Source organism: Meleagris gallopavo, chromosome 1 (genome assembly GCF_905368555.1).
Source record: "Meleagris gallopavo chromosome 1, MGAL_WU_HG_1.1, whole genome shotgun sequence".
NCBI classification, from domain to species: Eukaryota; Metazoa; Chordata; class Aves; order Galliformes; family Phasianidae; genus Meleagris; species Meleagris gallopavo.
In genome coordinates this window covers 171,713,383-171,730,963 of record NC_139404.1, presented here as the reverse complement: position 1 = coordinate 171,730,963, position 17,581 = coordinate 171,713,383, and the positions used below count along the sequence as shown (strand labels likewise).

At 41.2% G+C, this 17,581-nt stretch overlaps 1 protein-coding gene across 2 annotated transcripts in view; it reads right to left on the bottom strand.

The window, feature by feature from the left end:
- Positions 1–17,581, bottom strand: part of STARD13 (StAR related lipid transfer domain containing 13) — a 297,319-nt gene that overhangs the window by 213,351 nt on the left and 66,387 nt on the right. For both annotated transcript variants that reach the window (XM_085216035.1, XM_085216036.1), the window contains exons 3-4: positions 5,341–5,487; positions 611–745 (exon numbers count right to left, since the gene is read on the bottom strand). In XM_085216035.1, the coding sequence (XP_085072161.1) occupies positions 611–745; positions 5,341–5,487 (282 nt within the window). The remainder of the gene's footprint in view (positions 1–610; positions 746–5,340; positions 5,488–17,581) is intronic.

The following is a 17,581-nucleotide window of genomic DNA, read 5'->3' as shown; positions in this document are numbered from 1 at the left end:
ATTATGCATACTGGACTCCTCCAGTCAAGACTGTTCCGAAAGTAATGTCTCCTGCATAATTATGTTGGTCCACGACATGAGAGGCAGATGATGGTGGTAGGACAATAGGGATTGAACCTTCCCACCAGTATTCCATTACATTTTATTGATGTGTGAGAGATGGCAGCAGATAGGCAGTCTGACAGAATGGTGTCTGATATGGAAGTGTGGATGAAGCAAAGAAGTGTCACTCCATCCAGAAAAAATGGCACACGCTGATGTTCATTGATGCTTGCTGAACATTTATGGAGATAAAACAGTGGACATGTGCATAGTGAGGAAGTGAGTGGTGCATTTCAGCAGTGGTGACAACAGTGGGACACCTCTGCTTGTGTAGATTTCTACAAGTGCAACATGCAGGCTCTTGTTCATTGCTGATGAAAATTCAAAGCTAATGGTGACTGTTGAAAAATAGTGCTTGTAGCTGAGAATTTGCTCTATCAAATAGTGTGATTGTGCTCACTGTATCTGCTGTAGTTTCCATAGAAATAAACAGAAGGCATTACTTTTGGAGCAGTTTTAAGAGTATCTCAGAGTCAGAGAATGTTGTAAATATTCAGCAGCTACTTACAAAAGGTTTAGGTCGTGCTCCAGTTGATACTGGGTAAGGTAAACAGTCTAAATCCTGGTAGTCTGCACTTCTGTGCTTCCACGATCCTCTCCCTTGATGATCTCTGTAAGAGCTTGTCTCCACTTGAACAGGGCACTGTAAGAGAATTTTAAAAACCCTGTAAATAAATGCAAGCCATAAATATTTTTCATGTGAACAGCAAGATAAAAATATTGGAATTTTATCTTTTTAAAACATTTTTTTTCCCTTGTGATGTGAAGTAGACTTTTTACCTCAATCTTTTTTCTTAAAAATACACACTGTATCATTTTTACATCTTGGAGTAAAGAGGCTTCCTTACTAGCTAGGAGATAAAATTGGAGAATGAATAGACGTACATCTTCCTGAATATCAAGGAACTGAATAATCTCTTCATTAGACAATATATGATTTTATTTATTTAAAACTGTCTTTTCACTGAAATTCATAATTCTATATTCTTTTATTTAACTTAATTGAAGATCCTGAACTTACATACTCTGAAACTTCCAAATCCCCTTTTCCTTCTCCCCAAGCCCCAGGAGGTTTTACTTAATAGCTTTACTTCCATAAAAAATTTTAAAAGATAAATGTTCTAAAATGGGACTTCAAAAAAAAAAAGTATATATATATAGGACCCATGTGTACCTGGTCACACTAAATTCAATACAAAGTAGAGAACTTGCACAGCCTTCCCCCATGTATACTAATTTGTCTAAAAAAACCAATGAGGTGTGTGAACAAGGAGCAAGCCAAACTGCAATCCAGCAGGATTTGTGTTGGGATCAATCAGAGAATCAGGATCATGGGTACACTACAGAGCAGCCCTAGGCTGTAATTTGCAGTCAACATCAGCCCATTTGCTGACAAGAGAACAAATTTGCTGCTGGTCTATAACTGCATAGTTCCCAGCTAGAATATTCTTCAGACTTTAAAATGAGAAGGCTTTGCAAAGCTGACAAAAGATTCAGTATGCAGCCCAAAAACGTTTGTAGGTAATATATTATTACAAAATAATTGAGAGAATTGTAAGTTAAGTTTTGTTCAACAAGAGTCATCTCTCTAATATTAGACAGGGTAACTGTAATCAAACAGAATTTCTGTGTCACTCTCCACGAATGATGAATGACTAAAACTAAAAAATTTTATTTTAATTCTTCAAATCCACTGTTTTTTGTTGTTGTTGTCTTTCTGTAGTGAAAATGAGTGTTAGACATCAAATGTAAATGAAAGAAATTTATCAAATAAGTGAAACATTGCTTACAACAAGACTGTTTTCTCTCTGCTGATAAAGCTTTTGATATGGTCCCGTACCACATTTTTTTTCTCTAAATCGGAAAGATACAGATTTTAAGGGTGAAGTATTCAGTGGATAAGGCTGGCTGAATGGTTCAATGGCTCTGTGTCTGGCTGGAGGTTGGTCACAAGTGGGACCAGTTCTCGTCAACATCACTGACATTGACATAGACAGTGGGATTGAGCAGATGCTCAGCAAATCTGCTGATGACACTGAGCGGTGCAGTTTAACCACCAGAAGGAAGGGATGTCATCACGAGGGACTTGGGCAGACTTGAAAAGTGGGCCCATGTGAATATAAGGAGATTCAACAAGTTCAAGTGCATGGTGTTGCACTTGGGTTGAAGACTGGAAGAAGGACTCCTTGAGAGCAACTCTGTGGAGAAGGATTTGAGAGTCCTGATGGACAAGAAGCTGGACATGAGCCAGCAGCTTGCTCTTGCAGCCCAGAAGGCTAACAGTATCCTGGGCTGAATCAAAAGAGGGGTGTCCATCAGGGAGAGGGAGGGGATTGTCCCCAACTATTCTGTCCTCATGAGGCCCAATCTGGAGTTCTGCGTCCAGGTGTGGGGGCCCCAGAACAGGAAGAATGCAAAGCTTTTGGAGTGAATCCAGAGGAGGGCAAAGAGGATCATCGGAGGGCTGGAGCACCTCTACTGTGAAGAAAAGTTGAGGGAGTTGAGCTTGTTCAGTTTGGAGAAGAGAAGGCCCTGGAGAGACCTCACTGGAGTCTTCCAGGACTTAAAGGGAGCCCTTATAAACAGAAGGGAGACTGACTCACACAAAGGCGAATGATTTAAACTAAAAAAGGGGAGATGTCATTTAGATATCAGGAGGAGATAATTTACTCAGAGGGTGCTGACGCACTGGACAGGCTGTCATGAACACGTGAAAAATCCATCAGTAGAAAATACACTGACTCATTAAATGAACCCAGTGATTAAACTATGAATGTATACCTCAGATCTAACATTTGCCATACTAAACAAATACAGTCATCTGTTTAAAACTGCCCACACCAAAGAGACCAATTCTGGGAGCAACAGTGCCAGCAAACATTTTGCCACTCATGTAGTAGTCATCTACTTCTGAGAACTTGGATCTACAAATTGCTCTTGCATTTGTGAATTGTTCTCCTCAGGTCTCTTTTCAATCATTGTTTCTCATTTCAATTCCTACTTTATATAGTAAAAATAGGATAAAAACGTATGAAAAACTCGTAACTAATAACATAGTTGCTAGTAAACTATGTTTGAAATAGACTTTCTTCCTATTCAAGTTTCATTATGAATGAAAAGAGTAAAACATCTAATGAAAAAAAATTGTAAGTTATATAAAGAAATATGGACCAAGAGGGATAGACTGATAAAAGTTAGTCACATAGCTGTACAAAACCTCTATGTTTCTTTTGTTTTTTCCTTGCTGCAGCTGTTGTTTTGAAATTTCTTCAGTTTCTTCATATTAAATTCATGGAGATGTTTAGGAGGATGTATTTCTCTTCTTTGACTAAATGGGTATCACAGAATTGTAGGAATTGAAATGGACTTCTGGGGGTCATCTAGTCTGTCTTCAAAGCAAGTTCACTATGTTAAACAGAAAAGCATCCAGAAGACTCCACCACCTCTCTAGGCAGCTTGTTTCAATGCTTTGCCACTTTCACAGTAAAGAGGTTTTTTTCTCATGTTTATATGGAATTCCATGTGTTCTAGTTCACGCTCATTGCCTCTTGTCTAGTCATTGGGCACCACCAAAAAGAGCATGGCCCTATTCTCTTCACTCTTGCCCATGAGATGTTTATAAGTATGCCCTGATAAGACCCCATCTCAGTCTTCTCCACGCTGAACAGCCCCGGGTCTCTCAGCCTTTCCTCACAAGGGAGAGGCTGCAGGATCCTAACCACCTTTGTAACCCTCCACTGGACTACGTCTAGAAGTTCCCTGTCTTTCTTGAACTGAGGAGCCAGAACTGGACACAATGCTTCACATATGGTTTCACCAGATCAGACAATCTCCTACAAACTGCTGGCGATGCCAGGGTACCATTTATCTTATTGGCCACAATGGCATTAAGGTCAACTCATTTAAAGGCAACGAACTCTTAGATGTTTAAATTAGGGCAGATAATTCACTTACTGAGAAATTATTTGATTACAAACACCTTTGCCTAACCAAACTGGCTTTTGCCTTAGGAGAATAGACACAGTCATAAAATCATAAAATCATAAAATAGTGTCTGGATCACCAGTTAACAAAATCTGATTGGCTAACAAAGGGAAGTACGTGAATTCTGATGACTTGGATCTCTCTTTCAGGCAGAAAAGCAGAATACGTTGCCATGACATTTTGACAGAAACCACTGAGCAGTTTCCTACAAGAACACAGAATACTATCCATTAACAGATGGGCAATTGGAGATAAAGGAGCGATGAAATGAATTTAGCTGGAAAAAGCTGGTTCTGCCTTGGTAATGTACAGAAAGAAAGAAATGAAGGACAAGCATGACAATTTCCTAACGCTGTCACTGCAGAATATGGAAAAGCATACTGCAAAATACAACACTGAAAGATGCAGGATTCTGAACTTCCCAGCTTGAGGGACACCGCGACCTGCACAGATGTTTACTTAAGGAATTTATTTTTACAAAATATAGCAGCAGTGATGGGAAAAGCATTCAAACAAGCACAATTTCCAGGAATTTCATGCCAGCACTAGCATGCGGAGTTGCAAATCCAAACAACTCTATCTTAAGAACCCATTTTAATCACAAGCTAAAGTAGAGAACAAACACTCCTACTTCTCACACTGTTCCTTCTCCAGTTACTCATTTCTATAAAAAACCATCTTGCTTGTTAAAAAAATGCTAAAATTATATTATTCCTTCTTAATCCCATTTGCCTTCAAATGAAAAGCTTTGGTAACTGTTTGCCTTAATTGACAAAACTTGCCACAATATAGTATCCTTAAATACAGGAATGCATCTCTAAAAGAAATACAAAAAATACTAATTTAACTGTTAATGAAGATATATAGTATCTTCCTTGCTTTTGTGTCTTTATATAAATATGACTTGTAAATACACTAATACTGAACTTTCAATTTCACAATATTCTACCTTGATAAACTATGTCAGATGCAATCATCAAGAGCCACATTCCCCCCTAAAAAGTAGCTTTGAAGATTTTAGGCCATGTTGACAGAAAACCTACAAGTCAATTCCTGTGACAATCATGTTTATCTGATCTATAGTTGTCCAAGCATCTCAAAATGTTTTGTTATTGAGTCAAAACTGTAACTTACTTCATCCTTGAAACTAACCTCTTCAACTAATCCAGAAACACAAGGAGATCTGAAAACTATTATTTGACCAACATCTGATAGCTAATGTTAGAAAATGTGTCATATGACACACGTTCTTACCAGTTGTTTGTTCCTTGTGGTAGAAGGAGTACTGGAGGGAGACGAGCTAGCACTCAGAGCTTCTTCAATATCTAAATTCAGCTGTTCCAGTTTCTTCATAAGACATGACATAGAGTCTGACCATTCCGATCTTTTTTCTGATTGGGTCTAAAAGAAATTAAATATACATTAAATCTTAATGCATTCAAGCTTTTTGTGGCTTGAAGACTCATTTTTCTGTCTGGAAGAAAGCTAACCAGTGTTTTCTCTGTCTATGGGTAACTTTCTCCATTTAGAAAGCTTCAATTACCACTCCTCTTCTGTTGAGACATATTCATTGCTGCTCCCCATACTCAAGTGATCACACTCCATCTCTGCACATCTGAGTGGCTTTCTAACACTTCATCTTAAGTGAATTACTGCTAGCTCAAACTAAGCGTAACCAAGACCAAGAACCAAAATAACTTTAATGTCTTCTTCGGCTGTTTCTATTTTAGCATCTTCACTGATTGCATACTATCAGTAAGGATCAGAAGATTGAAAGTTATCGTGTACACAGTATTTTATTCCTTCCTATGAATCCAGACTAAGCCTTGTAGCTTAGTCCCATCTAGTGACTCCCACTGAGCATTTTGTCATGGACATGTTCCCAGAGCACCTTCTCGGGGACATGGTTTAGTGGCCATGGTGGTGATGGGCTGAGAGTTGGATTAGATGATCTCAGTGGTCTTTTCTAATCTTAATGATTCTACTATTCTACGATTCTCATAGCAATTCCTGTGCATGCTGCTGCATTGTGCCTCATTTTCCTTATTGAAGACACTTCTAAAGATTCATAAGAAAAGTAGCCACAACGATCTCCCTGTCACTATGGGCAGCTACAGGCCACTCATTAGTCTCTGTTCCGAAGCTTCTTTAGTTCTTTCATCCCCCTTACTTCCATAAACATCAATATTTTTGCACAGAGGATCCTATTGTAACAGCCAGTTCTAATGGTCTGAGCATACAAACAATATTACATTACCAATCCAACAAAATCCTAAGAGCAGCACAACAACAGTCCACAATACTTGGAGGAGCTAGAATAATATTATTTTTCTTCTCACCTGACAAAACTTTGTGGAGATTTGTTTCCTCATGAAGATTGAGCAAGTAGAACCCAAAAAAAATTGTAATTTGCTTGACATCGGAGAACAAAGTGTTACAAATAGAATCCATGAGGCTCATTTCAGTATTACACTGACATATCTAATTTCTAATAGAATTGCACATCTACACCACTATAACTATGCATAAGCCCCCAGTCCTTCAGACACCTTGTCCCACATGACCTACAGAAGCATGTTCTCTTCAGTGGGGCTGATATTCTTTCAGCAGCCATTCCTTTGAAAGACAAAAAATTAAGTATTCTATTGTTAATTTTACAAATACTTATGATTTTATTTTTTTAATAAATAGTTCTAACTGAATATTCTTCCTGAAATGCTGTTAAAAGTGTTAACCTCTATTCAAGTCTGTAGCTATTAGAATTATTTAAACAGATTAATTGATTACTTCTCAGTGTCTTCCCAAATATCTTAAAGTAAAACACAGGCTGTTTCACAGAAAATGAGTATCGAAAGATACACACGTGGAATCCTTTCTGAGTGAGGTGAATTTACATGGAAAATGTGTTGATGCATCTCTACAGTACTCATTTCTAAACAAGTTAAGATTCTACGTTTTCCTTTGGTTATGCTTCCTCAAGAACTGATCTCTCCAATACTAAAGAATGCTCAAAAAACATTCCCAAACTAACTCAGCAAAAATGAATGTAGAAAATTTGTCAAAAGTAAATAGGAAGCCTCTGGTTCTCCAAGCTGTTAAAATGTAATTTAACAAAAGGAGCTGTAAGAATGTAGTTTCTTAGCAGTGGTAAACAATTCTGAGGGAGCAATTACATACAAAAACGAATTAATGTGTTTTGACTTCAGTGAGCTATGCAAAAATTGTATGTGGTGTGTGACAAACATAGAAAGTTTTATTAGGAATTTTTAGTTTTCAGTTCATTAAAAAGTAGGAGAGATTTACACAAGTGCAAACAATCTCTGTAATTTTAGTATTTCAGTGGTTAGAGAAGTATCTCAATAATTCAGAATTCTCCATTAAAAGAAATACAAAGATGGAAAATCATGGAGAGACTAAGAAAGGCTTAAGAATATTATGAAGATTCCAAGTGCATGTAATAATTCACATATGAGATATAATGTTACAGTAAACAATACAGCTTCATTGAGAGGCACATTTGGTTGTTGCCTTCACAAACATATCTACTGGATCAATACTTCCAGTATTCATCAATACTCTGTAGCACTCCTGAATAAGTCATCCTCCCCTCTATTTTTTTAAGTTTCTTCTTTTGCAGTAACTGAACTCAAACCATAGTTATTTCTTAAAAATTCAAGTTCTGTAGAGTTTTCCTGTACGATAACTCTCCTATTTTTCTCCATTAATTTCCATCCTTTCTAGTTCAGCAAGACTCTATATTGTGTTTACCGAATGAAGGGGATGAGGAAAAAGATGGGTTTTCATTATCCTTCGAGATAAAGCTAAACGGGCCTACTTAACAAATACCATTGACTAATTGGAAATCCAGCACAAAAGTGCCACTTGGAATAAACGCTGATTGGCTACGTATTTCAAAGGTTGCCTGAAATTCCTGCTGAAACATGATGCTACTTACATTCAGAAATATACAGCTCACACAGTAGGACTTCCAACAAGAGAATAAATTCTGCCTAATCCATTCAGGAGGAACATAGCCCCTCAGTGTTTCGCCCCGGGAACTGGGTTGGACTCGACAGAAACACTCAGAATTTCAGAGTATCCTGTCCATGGCAACTGCAGAGGCAGTGGGGTCAGAGCATTGGAAGGTTTTGTATCTTGCCCGTCAGGAGGGAAAAAATGGGAGTCGAAAGTATCTAATAATGGTGGGCCTTTTTATTCAGTTTCTCTCCCTAAAAACGTGCTCAGGGAGAACACTCCTTTCCTACACTTTCAAGGCCTCCTTTATTTGTTGGAGTCACTCACTGAGCATGGGAATACTGACTGAAAAAACAGCAAAGTTTAGAGACAGAAATGCATTACAGGAATATTTTTTTGTATGTAACATGTTGGACAACTCTGGGCAGATGAACAGTACTAGTAAATAAGACCAGAGAATCCCTTGTTAAATGTTTTTTTTTCAAGGCAGAGGGACCTTGTCTGTGAAGCCCATGATATATTAAGCAGAGAATGACATTAGTCTTGAATGTGAACTGCTCTGTCAAGTGGATTTCTCAAGTTCCATGTAGTTTTCTACACAATAAAAAAGATGAAAAGCATAAAACAAAGAGGTATTAATCTCTGTGTTAATACATAACTAAGTGGTACACACTTCCTTAAACTTCAAGCAGTTATTACTGCAGCTGTTATGCTTCAGATAGCTATTGACAAGACACTTCTAGTGATAAGCCTAACTTAAAATTTAGTTATAGGTTGCTGGATCCTCCTGCAGTCACAACTTGTTTTTGAACAGCAACCTCAAGGTTTTTGTTGCACAAACTTTTATACCCAGAATTTGTGCTCACATACATAGCTGAAATTTCATTGCTACCAATAACAAATTACAAAGGTAAAAACTGTGTACACCATAATACTCCATCATCTAAACAATTATTTGTTCATTCCTTAGATTGAGAAGTAAATATATTCCAGACATTCAACTATTTGTGTCATTTAGGACCAAAGGCTTCTGCACTCTGTTTCTCAGCTTTCAAGTGTTCTTCACTAATCTTATTCAGCAAAAACATCTATGATAAAAGGCATATATATTTGTTTCAGTGTTTTGCCCATGAAGCTTGTTGCAATAGGCATAAGAGCTGCTAGCAAATCTAAATTTAAACTGAAAGAATGTGGCAAAAATGAACAAGTCCATATAGAACACTTGGGTCAGGGTTAACCTCGCTGCCAGACCTCATCATATACAGGAAGCAGCAGGGCTTCCAAGGGAAGGGCTATGAGAAAATTACACAACTCTAAATTTAATCTGATAACATGTGGCTTTTGCCTCAGATCCATTCAATAGGCCCAATTGTTCTGATAATTAATGTATTGTAAAACTTGTAGTGATAAATTACTAACCTCTACATATAAAAATACCAATGCTGTTTAACCGTACTCCCTAATGTTAAATCGGTTTAGATAAAATTCTCTCTGATGTACAGGCTAGATCCACAAAGAATGATTTTGTGGAAGAATTGCAGAGACTAAAAACCACATTTTGCTCTCACTGCACTGATGGGGCTCCTCTGTTCTCAAAAGAAGTTCTGTATAAAAGGTCACAACCACTGGTGGCTTTGCCTACAGGGGCTGGGGAAGGAAGCCAGATTGGAACAGTATAAATAATCTTTTGGAAAAAAAGAAGCATATAGAATACAAAGGACTCTTATTCTCAAAATAGGCTTATGTATGCCTTCTATATTGAAGATAAAATATTTCAAAGGGAATTTGCCTTGTACCTCACCATAGCGTTGCTTAAATATTTACAGAGCCTTTAAATGGACAACCGTGTGCCACCTTCCTCCCAGAAGACAGGTAAATAAACTCTGCAGTTAGCAGCCTTTCCACTTCTAACAATAATAATGCTATCCATCAGAAATGATCAGAGAAAGTCTCTTCAGCCTCTCAAGTTAGTAGGCACAACCATAAGCACAGCAAGGCTAGATCCTTCTTAACTGATGTAGCCTACGTTTTAGTAAAGCTTTTGACACTGTCTCCCATAGTATTCTTCTGGAGAAGTTGGCAGCTCATGGCCTGGAAAGCTGTGTTCTTCACTGAGTAAGGAATTGGCTGGAGGGCCAGGCACAAACAGTGGTGGTGAATGGAGTGAAATCCAGCTGGCGACCAGTCACTAGTGGTGTTCCCCAGGGGTCAGTGCTGGGCCCAGCCCTGTTTAATAACTTTATCCATGATTTGGACTATGGGATTGAATGCACCCTTAATAAGTTTGCAGGTGACACCAAGCTGGGAGGAAACACTAACCTGCTTGAGAGCAGCAAGGCCCTGAAAAGGGACCTGGACAGGCTGGATCACTGGGCTGAGGCCAATGGGCTGGAGGTCAAAAAGAACAAGTACTGGGTCTGACACTTTGCTCACAATAACCCCAGGCAATGCTGCAGGCTTGGGGCAGAGTAGCTGGAAGACTGTGAGGAGGAAAAGGATCTGGGGATATGAGTTGATAGCTGGCTGAGCATGAGCCAGCAGTATGTCCAGGTAGCCAAGAAGGCCAGTGGCATCCTGGATTGTATGAGAAATAGTGTAGTGAGCAGGAGCAGGGAGGTGATCGTTCCTCTGTACTCAGCTCTGGTGAGGCCGCACTCTGAGTGCTGTGTAGTCTTGGGCTCCTCATTAAGAAAGACATTGAGGCGCACCAGGGGAGGTTCAGGTTGCATATTAGGAAAATTTGTTCTCTGAAAGAGTAGAACAGGGTGCCCAGGGAGGTGGTGAAGTCACTGCCCTTGGATGTCTTCAAGAAATGTGTAGATGTAGAACTTACAGATGCAATTCAGTGGGCATGGTGGCAGTAGGTTGATGGCTGAGTGAGATGATCTTAAAAGTCTCTTCCAAACTTAATGATTCTATAATTCTGTGACTCTCATTTAAGAAGTGACAACATAAAATGGCATGTAGTTACTTATGACCAAAAAAAAAATCCAATTCAGATTTGCGCAAATGATTAAAACTCTATTTTTCATTTTCCCAGTTCTAACACCTAACAAATAATGATGTCAGGTAACACCAAATTTCACAAACAGGCTATCTGACCAGCCCACACTGCTGACACGAACCACAGAGCCTGCAGCAAAAGTCCAGACAAACTGTCTTTATTGACATCTTCTCCTCTTTCAGGATACAAATTTATCACCTTGGGTTATCCTATCTTCAGCTGCTCAGAACAGATGACAGTTCATCATTTATCTACCCTACCACTTCCTTCCCTGTAAGAGGTGAGGAAGTGAACTGTACTTCTTGCAACCCAAATACACCTGCTGTATTGCAGTAGTCAAATTCTTCACTCTCTCATTTGCATTGGGCTTGGCCCCTTCTGCAACAGTGTTAATATCACAACCAGTGATCCTGAGCATCAAAATAATTTACACACATAGATATTTAGAGATGAATTTAACTTCATTAAACATTATTAACTTCAAAATATTGTAACTCACACTATGAAAAAACTCATAAAATCATAGAATGGCCTGGGTTGAAAAGGACCACAATGATCATCCAGTTTCAAGCCCCTGCTGTGTGCAGGGTCACCAACCACCAGACCAGGCTGCCCAGAGCCACATCCAGCCTGGCTTTGAATGCTTCCAGGGATGGGGCATCCACAACCTCCTTGGGCAACCTGTTCCAGTGTGTCACCAGCCTCTGTGTGAAAAACTTCCTCCTAATATTTGACCTAAACCTCCCCCGTCTCAGTTTGAAACCATTCCCCCTTGTCCTACCACTAGCCTGTTTATAGCTTCCTGCAGAGTATCTTGACAGCATTTGGGAATGGGTTTCACAAAAGCTGAAGGGTCTCATACCACTAAATCCGTAAATTATAAAATGTAGGAAGTAACGTGCAGCGTTTTTAGTTGCATCTATAAGCTATCTTTTCTGAGTCAATCCGTTCTCTTAATTTTTTTTAAGTATATCTCTTAATAAAACATCATGTTTAGCCAGGATGCGGAAGAGCTAGGTTCAGCCTCATCTTTTGCCTAATGCATTTTATATCCAACATTTAAAAAATAAGCTGAAAGAAGAATAGTATAATTTTAGTACTGGCTGTGCAGGAAGTTCCTCCTCTTTTTCCAGACAATGTGGAAACAAACTTCTTTATTGGTTATAGCACCTAGATTGATGGGAATAGAGCCGAAGAGTTTTCACTTTGGTAAGACTAGTGTACTGGTATTCCCCATCCTACAAGCAAGATGTAATTCCCAAGCTACATAAAAGACACACTTCCATCACACATACCTCTCATTTGTCCAACAAGTCTTTCACTATTTTTGCACAGTTACAAGAGAACTTATGCCCATAAATATTTATAATCAGAAACTCTTGCAGAAGGTTCAAAGACATGAGCCTATATTTTCAAGCAGTTGAGAAATCTGAACTGTTCTCTTCAGAGGAAGATAAATCATTACATTCTGGAAGATGGAAATACAGCACTTCCTTTTACACATAAAGCAGCAACCACCACTGCATTTTTGAAGACATTCATCTTGGGAGATACATGCAGGCTGTATGTTCACCAAAGTGATTCAGAGTAATCAGTCTAAGTGCAGCTTCCCAGTCAAGGTTAGCATCAGGAAAAGCATCAAACTCTTAGTCCTACCTTGAATTATACAGTTTTGACACAGTACAGGGGAAGAAAAAAGCAAGCAAGCAGCCTTAAATTGAGAAAACAGCACAGAAAATAATATAAAAACTCAGACTCATAAATGCATGGCTGGCCTAATAGACATTCTCAAGGACTGATTAGATGGTGATGCCTGAAGAAAGGGTGTAAAAACTGGGCAGAAATAAACAGGCATTTCATATGGGATGCTCTGCCAACTTTCACCACTAAAACTCGCAAGTCATATCTGTATCAAAACAGTGGACAGCAAATGGAATAGAACTCTTACATCAAGCAGACACATTCTGCTTGTGTCCTATATTGTTCCAATTCAGTCAAAACACAATAAAAATTCAGTGTAGCTCTGAATGCATTCTCAGATCCTAGCCACCAAAACATGACAAGCAGAGCTCTTCCATTAAGACATTTTTCACTAGACATCCACACTATAAAATATTTCAAGATCCACTGTGTACTCTGAAACCTCCATCTTCTACTAAACACAAGCACAGCCTCATCGAAGTATAGCACTTCAGAAATAAAACACTACTCTGATTTTATTTTTTGAAATAAAATTTGAGGTCTGTTAAATAAATGGCCTAGTCTAAATGCTAGATGTAAATAAATGTAGTAAATAAATGCTGTAGTCTGATCTCAACCTTCCAAGCCATCAACAAACAAAAGGTCACATTCAATCTCAATACAATGAGTAAGGAGAAAAAAATATTTTTTCTCCAAAGACTGAATTGCTGCTACCTCTGTAAGAGTGCCTTTGCAGCCAAGAAGGCCAATGGTATCCCAGGGTACATTAAGAAGAGCATGGACAGCAGGTTAAGGGAAGCAATCCTCCTACTCTACTCTGCCCTGGTGAGGTCACATTTAGAGCACTGTGTTCATTATGGGCTCCCCTATCCAAGAAAGATGGAGAACTACTGGAGATAATCCAGTGGAAGGCTACAAAGATGGTTAGAGGCCTGGAGCATTTCTGTTATGAAGAAAGGCTGAGAGATCAGGGGCTGTTCAATTTGGAGAAGACTGAGAGGGAATCTTATCAATGCTTATAAATATCTAATGGACAGGTGTAAAGAGAATTGAGCCATGTTCTTTTTGGTGGTGCCCAGTGACAAGACAGAAGGCAATGGGCACAAACTGGAACATAGGGTGTTCCCTCTGAACATGAAAAAAAAAGTGTTTAGTGTGAAGGTGACAGAGCACTGGAACAGCTGCCCAGAAATGCAGTGGAGTGTCCTTCTCTACTCAAAACTTGCCTGGATGCTTCCCTGTATAACCTACTCTAGGGAACCTGCTTTTGCAGGACACTGGACTAGATGATCTCCAGGGATCCCTCCCAACCCCTGTGATTCCGTGTGTCTGTAGCTTTCACATACTAGTTAAGATGCTCTAATGCTGTGCTTACATGTTCGATAAGGCCCTCCTTACACTAAAGTAAGAATTATTATGCAGATTCGATGAACTCTCATCACATTCTTGTTCTTTCCCATTCTACGTGGAAATGAGAACTACTGCTTCTCTATGGAGAATGATTCCAATTTGAAAGAGTGTAGGGAAGACAATTACTCATGTGGAGCTCATGGAAGCCTCCCCTCATGCCACGACCGCATTAGACACTAATGTCTACCCTTGGTGACTGTAAGAAAGGGAAGCAAGTGGGACTGGTGTAGAGTTTGTCCATTCCTGGAGATCAGCTTGAAGACTATCGGCTAAAAAATAACGTATAGAAAATATTAACGTAAATAAAAGGGATAGTGGTAGGTTGATATTACTGAAAATAGTCTCATTCCCCATCTAACAGTCAGGTGATGTCAGACATAAATCCCATAAGGGGTAAAGTAACCTGTGGAAAAGTCACTGTCTTAGTTTTGGCTGGGATAGAATTATTTTCTATGATACTACATTTTAGTTCTAGGAGAAAAACAATGTTGATAAAACAGTGATGTTTATAGTTGCTGTTAAGCAGTGTTGTACAGAGCCAAGGCCATTCGCAGGGAAAGGTCCAAAGAGCAGGGAGGGAACAGAATTAGGACAGCTGACTTACACTGGCAAAAGGGATATTCTATACCAGATGACATCAAGCAGGAGAGTTTTGAAGGGGGTGGGAGTTTATCTTTCACTTCTGCAGGGTGGGGGGATAGCTGGGCATTGTTTGGGGAGTGGTGAGCATGTGCATCACTTCTTATATACATTCACGTATATGTATATACATAACTATTATCCTTTTCCTTTTCTCTATCTTAGTAAATAAAAAACTCAACCCACGATTTCTACCTTTTTTCCATTTTCTGCCCCATCCCACTGGGAGGGAAGGAGTGAGTGAAAGACTGTGCTGTGCTTAGCCACCCGCTGGGTTAAACCACAACACTCCAATAGGCTTAACTGCAGCATGGAAGTACAGAGCTGGAGCCTGAGCAAACATGCCGCTACACGGCACACCCCGATCTGAGGCAGGGCAAGCACCACTCAGCTTCAGCAACATGAGCCAAGAGGAGTGCCCTGCCTCTCACCTGCCAAGCTGCGGCTGGGGCAGCAGGGAACAGTCAGTAGCGCGCTCTTGTCTTCACTTGCTACTGCTACAGTAGCACACTCTTGTTCATTAGTAATAAAACAGTAATTACAACTAGCAGAACAGTTGAATTAAACAAGGATTTGTCTACTTGCTCCACAGACCACCACCCATCTAATCAGTCCACTATCAGAGCACACATGGACAAAAGATGGTGCTCTACATCTGGACAGACGGCATTAAAGGTACTGAGAGCTGTGAATCAATCCCTGGCTGTCAGGGCCAGCTCTGCTTTGGCAACTCAACACAAGAGCTGAGTCGTTTTTCTGGAAGCAGCACTGTCAACATTTCCTTGCAGAACTCTGGAGCAGATTCTGGAGATTAAGACAGTAAAGAATGAAGAAACATCTGCCAAATTTCTAAATGTAAATGTACACAATGTTCTTGAGATGTTAAGTGCCAGCACCCAAAAAAACAGTGTAGAAATGATGCTCTTTTCAAGATTTACAGGCATTCATGTGGTTCTGCAAAACTTAGCATTGTTCCCTGCCCAAAAGTTCTCACAATCCACTACTAAAAAGATACTCAGGTTAACAATGAGCTTCTAAGATGAAATCAGAAATTACTGGGAAAATTCTCAATGGAAAAAAATCCAAGGCACACTCTTGAATTAAGGAGTACTGAAAGACAAAGAAAGCTTTGCCAAAGAGAATTTCTGGTGGCTCTGAATACATGGTGACAAGAAAAACGACAATGTGAATTATGACAAGGAACAGCAGAGAACTGAAACGATACAAATCTCCTGAACTATGTCCTGATTTCATTCACCTAACAGTAAAGGGAGAGCATTAATGGTAGGCCAACAAATGTAGCTAGGTTCAATTCCTAGATCTCCACCAGAAGCTCAGCACCCAGGTGCTCATGTTTAACTGCAAGGTCATAACATTATCCAAGCACAAATGGATTTTGGATTTGCTGCTAAGTTTTGTGTTGATACATTTCAACATATTAAAAAAAAAAAAAATTATCTGTGACTTGAAACGCTCGAAAACTTCCATGTATTTCCAACAGGTGTAGTTGATAGAATTGCTGGAGTTGGAAGGGACCTTTAAAGATCACCTGATGGAAGTGGATTTAGGGACAGGCCTGCCTATGGAGCAGCAGCTCCTGCAGCCCCAGATCCCGTTGCATTCACACACACAGCACTCCAGCCCAACCCACTCACAGGCAGCACAAAGACCTCTCCACAAAGCACACTGCAGAGAAAGAACAAAGAACCGTTTTTCTACACTTCAGTTAAAAAGCAATTTATTAACACTATGAAGCTTAGGCCACCAGATTTCACTCAGTCCCTCCCCTTCCTCCCTCCAATATTTAGCTCTGAACTAGTTTTGCTACAGCGTACTTAAAAAAAAAAAAAAAACAGATCTTCGTTCTCCATCCCTTGCACAGGGAAGCTGTATCCCAACAGTAATGAAGAAGCAGGCCATGTTGTCGGCACCCCCTGACTAAGCGGGGCTGAGGGCAGCGAGGCGGGAGGGCTCAGAGACCGCCCCGCCGCCCTACTCGAGCGCTGTGCACAGGCGGGCCGTGAGGCAGGCGGTCAGCCCCCCCCCACCCAGCCGCCATGCTGGCAACGCCGCTGCCGCCCGCCCGGCCGCCCGCGGCAGAGAGGCGCGGACGGCCCCGACAGAGGCTGCATGAAGGCAAAATGGCGCCGCGGGCCAGCTGAGGGGCCGCGCGCCGCGCACCCCGCTGAGAGGCTTCCCGCCCTCCCCGCCAACAATGGCCGCCGCTCGCGCGCAGCCAGAACCCGCCCTTTCCAGAAGCTCGCGCTCTCGGAGAAGGGTAGAGGGGGGAGGGGAAGGGAGGAATGAGAGGGCCGGACGCGGACCCGCCTCGACCAGCGCCCCGAACTGCGCGCGCAGCGCCACCCGCTTCCTCTTGTTCCGCTCCCCGCCCCTGCCGCTGCGCGCACGCGTTGCCGTGACGTGTCCGGGGGGTGGTGGCGGCAGTCGGCTCGCGGGGCGGCAGCGCCACCTGCCGGGCGGCGGCAACAGCGGTGGGCGAAGGCGGTCCGCGAGCGCGCCCTGACGTCCCGGGCGGGAAGCGCGCTCTCGCGGCGGCGGGAGAAGAGCTTGGCCCTGCGAGGGACTTTCGCTGTGTGCCAGGAGCTGGCCGGCCCTCGTCCGTGGGCCTAGAGAGAGACGGTGCCCTCTACCTGCCCCTCCCCAGCAGCCGTTGCCGCCCTGAGGCACATAAGGTTTGGGATGCAGGCAGTGCTGAGCTGCGACTGCAGGGGGCGATGCTGAGCGCCGCAGCCGGGCTCCCGCCCC